The sequence below is a fragment of the Cervus elaphus genome, chromosome 1 (genome assembly GCF_910594005.1).
Source record: "Cervus elaphus chromosome 1, mCerEla1.1, whole genome shotgun sequence".
Taxonomy (NCBI): domain Eukaryota; kingdom Metazoa; phylum Chordata; class Mammalia; order Artiodactyla; family Cervidae; genus Cervus; species Cervus elaphus.
In genome coordinates, this window is record NC_057815.1 from 34,864,379 (window position 1) to 34,872,474 (window position 8,096).

Consider the following 8,096-nt stretch of genomic DNA (forward strand, 5'->3'; position numbering starts at 1 on the left):
TACAAACACAATGTAGACTTGAACCAGGTCATCAAACTCCAAATTTTACCACACTGTGCAAAACTGCCTTATCAATGGTAGTTTCTAGGAATATGAACCATATTCTAGACAACAGCAGTACCACTGGATTTTAACTTTCAGGATGACTAGTTTGAAAGATGCTATGGTTTTGCTTGTCCTTCAGAGACTATTATTTAAGATCAACTTGTTTTCATAAAGTAAAAGATCTAATAGTCTGCTATATACACTTTTCAAAGCACTTTCACCACTATATTCTCTTTGATACTCCTTTTACAAATGAGGAAACTAAAGCAACTGATTTCCTCAAGATCACTTGGATAGTAACAGAGATAGGACTAAAAGCCAAGTGAACCCATTCCATACAGTAGTCTGGCCAATAAGATTGTCTTTAAAAATGCTGAATATTCAGTGAGAAACACATTTTACCCCACTACCCAAATGCACATACATATACATAAATGAAACAGAGCAAAAAGTCATACAAAGCAATCTTTAACCCTTACAACTGTGCTATTACTTTCTGTTCTATTTCATTTTTTAAAATGCTGACTGCATTAAAATGCTGACTGACGATTTCATCAACACTGGTCCAAGTTTCAGTAATTAACAGTACAACAGCATAGTAGACATTTTAAGAAATAAGTCTCATGATTCACTAGGACTACCAAGCACTAAAAGGGTAAGAGGAAATATAAAAAAGATCAATCTGTTGAGTATTTGGGATACAAGAAGATTGTGGTCTGTGAGAGTGTAATGGCAATGATTCTGAGTTACAATTTGGAAATATTATTTTATTATAATTAATTACTATTGCTATGGAGGTCTCAAATCAAACAGATACACCTACTAACATTTAAAACAGGCAGAGATGCACATTTCTGGGAAAATATTAAAAGAAAAATATATAATATGTTAAAATATTTAAAAAAAAAATATAAGAAGCAGTTGTTCCAATAAACACAGGTCTTCAATTTTACTTTTGCCCTAAAGGGAGTAAAAGCTGTAGAAAGACCAAGCAGGCAAAACCTATTTCCTTTTTTAAAAATGAAAAGAAAAAGACTGGATTGATAGTGTGACAAATCATTACGTTTTATAATGAAGGACAAAAATGGCTTAAGATGCACAACAATCTTGCATTTATTGGACAAATACTTCTTGATTGATCAAGCTACTCTCATGCTTTCTTGCTTAATTACCATTAGTAAAAAAAAAAAAAAAAAAGGATGAGATGTGTTCTGGCATACAAATACTTTATTTTCCCAAATTCCTTAAGTTTAAAGAATAAAAATTGCTTTTAAACTATGTTGATTGCTGAATATTCATACAATGCCAACCTAGTAAATTCTCTCTCCCCCTCTCTCTCTGCATCTCTGAAGGGGAAAAGAGACAAGGACAAACCGCAGCCTCCATACATCAAATACAAAGCCAGCACTACAGCAGATACATCATCAAGTTCACTGACACTCCTAGACGGCTCTGCAACAGGGTCAAGGTCCCTGGATGCTCACACAAACTTCTACACTCCGCACCAACCCCACTTCTTTCCTACTGACCTCCAGCCAACCCAGGATTCTGCTGGGCAGTCATGAAAGGCAGTAAGATCCAGACAACCAGGGAGCCTGCGCAGCCCCTTAAGGTTCCAATGATACAAATGCATTGAGGCATTCCTCAAGATGTTTCTTAAGGATGACTTAGATTATCCCTCTAGTCCCATTTTTCTTTCCCGCCCCCCCCAACAGAAGCTGGAAGGTCACCACCAGGACACAGAGCAAAAACGGCCAAATATCAGAAGGGGGAGGGGAGGAGCGAAAGCAGAAAAGGCTAGAAACACCCAAATCAATTCCTCTGAGAGCCAAGCCGCAGAGGCCGGCAGCTCGCGGCCCCTTGCACTTGCTGAGGGAACCATTCCAAAGAAACCTGACCCGATCGGAGTCAGCACGCCGCTCGGCGGCCACGTTTATCCTAAAGGAACGCTACAAGTTGTTGCCCACATCCTTGCTCCCAGCTTTGACAGGGGCCGCGCGCGCCGCCCGCAACCCAGCCCCGCGGAGCCCCAGGGGCCAGCGGACGAGCGCAGGGCGCGGGCCCCTCCGCCGCCGCCCACCCGCCGCCTCCAGTCCGGTTCCCAGCCGAACTGGCCCTCCGCGTCCCCGGGCGTCAACCGTTAGCATCCCCAGGACAGCTGCAAAGGCTGACCACCGCCTCGCAGTGACCCGGGGTCATTTCGGGTCTCGTTCCCTGGCCCGCAAGCACCCCACCGGGCCGCCCCTCGCCCTGCAAAACCCCGCGGAGTGGCCGCGTCCAGGTGAGGGGCTGAGAGCCCCACGGGCGCCGCTCGCCGGCCGCCTACCTTCCCAACGCGTGGTCACCGCGCCAGGGCGGACGCCTCGGCCCTGGCGATCTCGGAGCTGACCCCGTCAGGGGCCGATGAGCGCCCGAGGGACCTCGGGGAACCCCGGGGCCGGGCACCCGGCGGGGCTGGGGAGGGCGATGGCGCAAAAGCGGCCCGCGCGCCCAGCCTGAGGGAGGAGGGCGGCGGATGAGGACGGGGAGGGCGGCCGCCCGGCTCGCTAGGGGAGCGACATTGACTCTAGACGCGACGAGCCCGGGGGTGCCGGGGTGACCTGGGGAGACGGGAAGGCGGGCATGGCCTCGTACAGACGCGGCGGGTCTCGAGCCTCGAGCGTTAAATACCCGCGGCGTCCGGCCCGCGCAGCAGCGGAGGGCGCGCGCCGGCGGCGGCGGGGCCCCGCTCGGCGTCCTCACCTTCTTCGTGCCGGAGCCGCCTGCGAGCCGAGACACTCCTGTCAGGGAAGAGGAGCGCCCCGGCTGCCCCCCTAGAGTCTCCTGCTGGGGGGACATCGCTTCCATGAAGAGCACTTGAGAGCAAATCCCAGCCCAGGAGGAGGTTACGCGGGCATGTCCGCGGGACGGCGGCCGGACAGGCGAGGGCGCGCGGGACCGAGACGGGCGGCCGCGCTCAGGCGGCGAGCCGGGCTCCGGGGGCGAGCCGCGCGCCTCCCGTCGGGGCCATGTACCGCCGCCCGCGCTCAGCACCGAAGCCGCAGGGTTTGCCGCGGCGACCGCCCGTCAGCTCAGCGGCCGCCCCGCCTCGGGCCCGCCCCTCGGCGCCGGGCGCCCAGCGCCGGGCCCGCCCCCGGCCGCGGCCCACACAGCGCCGACCCTTCCCGCGGCGCGGTGCGCCGCGCGCCCTCCTAGATATTCTATTAGGGCACGGGCGACCGACTGACCTTCTCGGTCCGCGCCTCCGAGTGCGGCCGGCTCACCGGGCGCTGTCACGAACGCGGGCCTCTAGCGCGGACGCGCGCCTCTTCAGGCGCTCGAACCACTCGCACCCGACTCCATCCCTTCCCGCGCCGCGGCGCCGCGTGCGGCGGCGCGGCTGTGGCGACCTCAGCCTGAACGGAGTCGTGGCGGCGAGTCCTGCCTCGCTCTCGGCCGCCAGCGGAGGGGTCCCCCGCCCCTCCCCCGGCGGGGAGGCCGGGGACGGAGGTGCACGTCGCAGAGGGCGGCACAGTGGAAGCCCGCGGTCCCGCACGCTAGCCAGCTGCCCGACCGGCGCGGGCTCTGCAGCCCCCGCACGATTTGCACCCCGGCGGCAGCCCCCGCACGATTTGCACCGGCGGTTTCCGCTGTCTACGGGCTGCAGAGACCCGGGCATTCCAAGCGTGTAAGCGCAATTAAGGAAAATGCGGCAGAGAGAGGTCTCTGAAATTTGGCTTAGCTGTTGAGAAGGCTACAATATGTGGAAGTGTTTATCAGATATCTGCGCTGAGAGCATAACTTCCTGTCAGCCCAAATAGTGGCAAATTTTTTAAAGGCCAGAGAATAATCAGAGGGAAGGGATTTGGAGCTGACTCGGGCTGAGTTGGGTACTGCCGCACGTTGCAGGACTGGCTGACTAGGGAGGCTGGTTCGGTAGGTGGCATTCTTCTCCTAGAGTCAGGACTCCATAAAGGATGGTTTGGTGATGAAGGACACAGCTCGAGGATACTAGCTGGTGGAAGAGGTTTGTTTTTGTGGTAAGAAAAAACAGATAGAGGCTCCTGCCGGATTGGACTGTTATCAGGTCAGATTATAAAAGAATAGGGTTCTGGCCAGCTCTATTCCAAAGCAAAAGTTGCTGTCCAAAACACACCCACACATTACCATCGCCACTAACCCCGCAATTGTTATTGTGGAAATAAGGGGAGAAAATATTCCAGTCCATTTTATGCCTTGCACATATCACATTGTTTAAAGTAGGCTTGTTACACTGGCTTTGAAAATCACACACACACAAAGACATATATATATATATATGTAAATTATATACACCCATACAGACACAGAGTTTCAGGGTGACTCTGCTGGTTAGAGCCATGTCCAGACAGGGTTTTGCACTCACCCTTGAGTTTTTTTGGAATTTTACACTTTACACTGCAGAGGGTTTTGCAGCTCTTTTCATTCCTTGTTGAAATCATGCTATTATGATTCCTGTCTTGAATGGGTGATTTCAGTTTTTCTTACTGTTTCATTTTTAATTTCAAGAATTAAAAAAATATTTAATGTAATTTACATGTTATGTTTAAGGTTTATTGTCTTCTAGAGAGGAGGACTCTTTGTTGTTGTTGTTCATCCCAAGTGCCTAGAGCTGTGCCTGGCACATTAAATGTTGATTCAATAAATGAATGAGACACAAAAGGGATGTGAGATAGATCTGGAAGAGCCAGGCTAGGCTTGATTATTTCACTGAGTGTGTGCTCAGTGGCTAAGTCATATCTGACTCTTTGCAACCCCAGGGACTGTAGCCCAGCAGGCTCCTCTGTCCATGGAATTTCCCAAGGCAAGAATACTCAAATAGGTTGCTATATCCTTGAAACGATCTTCCTGACCCAGGGATCTAACCCATGTCTCCTACTCGGCAGGCAGACTCTTTACTACTGAGCCAGGAGGGAAGCCTGATTTCACTGAGAGCCTTGTGTATCATCAGGTGTTTATTTTGAGAGATATAACTCATGCTCCAAATCAAAGTAGTGTTTATATTGCATATAAGTAAGTAAGTGAAGTCGCTCAGTCATGTCCGACTCTTTGCAACCCTGTGGATTGTAGCCTACCAGGCTCCTCTGTCCATGGGATTTTCCAGGCAAGAGTACTGGAGTGGGTTGTCGTTTCCTTCTCCAGGGATCTTCCTGACCCAGGGATCGAACCCGGGTCTCCTGCATTGTAGGCAGACGCTTTACCATCTGAGCCACGAGGGCAGTCCCTATATTGCATATATGGGAAACCTACTTTCACTTCTTACTTTCTGAGTGCTTTTATTTCAAAATCCATTGGTTTTGATTTGCATAGAAAACCATCCTACCCCTCTCCTATAAGGAGTTTGGAGGGAGGTCTCACTTCCTAAATAAAATTGAGTTTGCTCAGATTAATATGATCATCAGTGTAATGATTGAAGAACACAAATCAGATCATATCACTTCTCTGCTAAAACTTTCTTTGGCTTGCTGTGTCTATGGAATGAATTTCAAATGTTGTACTACAGATGTCAGTACAATCTAACACCGTTGTCCTCAGTAGTTTCTTTTCTCATTTCTTACGCCTTTTCACCTCTCGCCCTTTTCTCCCTCTCATTGAACTTATCTTGACCTCTCACAACTTCATGACTTTGAACCTGCTGTTCCCATTGCCTGGGAAATTTTACTTCCATATTTTCCAACCTCTTACTTTAAACTTACTTATCTAGTGCAGGGTGCATAGTAAATAACCAATGCATATCTGTTATAGAAATAAATCTTCAACACTTACGTTAATAATTAAATCAGGGAAATCTTCCTGACTTTAGTCTTCTTTAACCTCCACACACCAATCACCACACACATGGGGTTAAGCTCACATTCTTCAGTAGTAACAGATAATGTTTATTGAGTGCTTACTTCATGCAACACTATTCTAAGCATTCTGCACATACCAAGTTACGTAAATCTTCATAAACATCCTACAGGATAGATTCCTCTCACCTTACTTTGCAAATGGAGAAACCAAGCCACAGAGACCTTAACTTGTTAAACAGATGGTAAGTAGTGAAGCCAAACCTGGAAAAGCTGGGGAATTTGCTTCAGAACCACTTAACCATTCCTTTTAACCACTTGTCTATACTGCCTCTCCTGTGTATGGTTTCTTCTCTTTATAACACATAACACATTGTACTCTTATCATCTATTTTACTTGCCTATAAGTCCTGTGAAATTGAAGGTTAGATTTATTTTCCTTTGCTTCTTTGTGCCAGGCACACAATTATACTTTCAATGACTTTTTTGATGATTTACCTTTGAATGAATGAAGAATTAGAAACAATCACCCTACAAGGAAGATGCTCTGGTGGGGAGGAAACAGTCCTAGGCTAGCCCTGTCATTCCTTAGACAGTAAAAACCATTTCCCCTGTCCTGGGAATGTTATGTTGTAGAAAAGGGTGATGCCAAAAAACAAAAGTGATGACAAGGCAGTTGAAGGAGTGTGATGACAATGCCTTGACACAAGCAAGATGTATCCAGAATATTTTGAAACAAACCATAAAGCAAAGTACTAAAAATAGCAACATTTAACAGCTGGGAAATACCAATAGCAGACCTTTAATAGAAACCAATCTAACAATGAAACCAAAAGGTTTTGCCAACTATTAGATTGACTAACAGTGAAAAAGTTTAGCTATAAAGGGAGATATCTGTGGAACTTGTTCATTCAATGTGTATTTATTATGTGCCTGCTATGTGCCAGACACTGTGCCAGGTGCATGGAATATGGTCAAGATGAGTTCACAGGTGTAGTCCTTGTAAGCCTCAAAATGCACACAAGAATCATAGGCAGTGTTATCCAAATATCCTAGAGCTGAATTGTAAATGGTGGCCTACAAAGTGAATTCAGGCATTTTTCAACATAAACACCTTTTTTTTTTTTCAAACTTATTGCGAACCTTAAAAATCAAAATAATTTACATAAAAATTTAGGTGCTCTTGAAATATTAGCAACACTCAGCTCATTTTCTGCAAGGCAACAATCAGCTAAAACTGAGTTGAATCTGTTTATTACATTTCATGTTCACAACAATTCTATGATTGTCATGGGCTTCCCAGGTGGCGCTAGTGGTAAAGAACCTGCCTGTCAATGCAATGGAGGAGACAGAAGAGACGCAGATTTGATCCCTGGGTTGGGACAATCCCCTGGAGGAGGGCACAGCAACCCACTCCAGTATTCTTGCCTGGAAAATGCCATGGACAGATGAGCCTGGCAGGCTATGGTCCACAGGGTCGCAAAGAGTTGGACACGATACAACTGAAGCGGCTTAGCATGCATGCACACGTGATTGTCAAGTCACCACTGTTCCTGATGTCGGGGAACCACTGAAAGGTAAGACAATGGAAGAGGAAAAACTGGCAAGAGAGGGAGAGAACAGGAAAGAGAATGAGAAACACCATGCGTGTGTGTGTGTGTGTGTTTAAAGCCAAAGTAATAAACTTTTTTCAACAAGAGAGAAGATGGGCAGTGTCTAGTGTTGCAAGAGATCAAGCCCTCTTTGAGGTGAATAGGAGCCTTGATAGAAGAGAGCTTTTGACTTTAATTATCAAGATCAGATGTGGGGCTTTCTTAATCATCCTTGGTTAGAATCTCAAAAGGGGCTGTTTCCTTACAGAACAAATCCCAGTTTTAAGAGTGGAAGCTTATGAAGTAGGAGGCATAAGAGTTAGAAAAAGGAGGAAGGAAAAGAGAGAGAGCTCAGACTAGGAAAGGTGCTAGGGGCCAGACTACGAAAGGCCTTGGACTGTATGGTAAAAATTTGATTATTTTCCAGGGAAAGTGGTAAAAAGGGAACTGGCATCTGTTAAGTACCTACCATATATTATCCATTATCTCATTTAACCTTGACCATTACAAAGATGTGGCAATTATTATGGTGGTGTGGTGGTTTAGTTTCGAAGTCATGTCCAACTTTGTTGCAACTCCAGGGACTATAGCCCACCAGGCTCCTCTTTCATGGGATTTCCCAGGCAAGAATATTCATGTCAAAGTATGGCAA

The 8,096-nt window shown here is 47.5% G+C and overlaps 1 protein-coding gene across 4 annotated transcripts in view; it reads right to left on the minus strand.

The window, feature by feature from the left end:
- The window catches only part of ARHGAP20 (Rho GTPase activating protein 20), a 196,795-nt gene extending 193,123 nt beyond the window's left edge, over positions 1-3,672 (minus strand). Inside the window, exon 1 of one of the 4 annotated variants that reach the window (XM_043898804.1) lies at positions 3,273-3,672. Coding sequence is in view for 2 of the 4 variants with exons in the window: in XM_043898823.1 (XP_043754758.1) it covers positions 2,788-2,892 (105 nt within the window). In the remaining 2 variants the exon portion in view is untranslated. Of the gene's footprint in view, positions 1-2,371; positions 2,746-2,787; positions 3,107-3,272 lie in introns of those variants that run through there. The other 3 variants (XM_043898823.1, XM_043898795.1, XM_043898814.1) reach the window with 3 other exon arrangements.
- Positions 3,673-8,096: the final 4,424 nt, after the last annotated feature.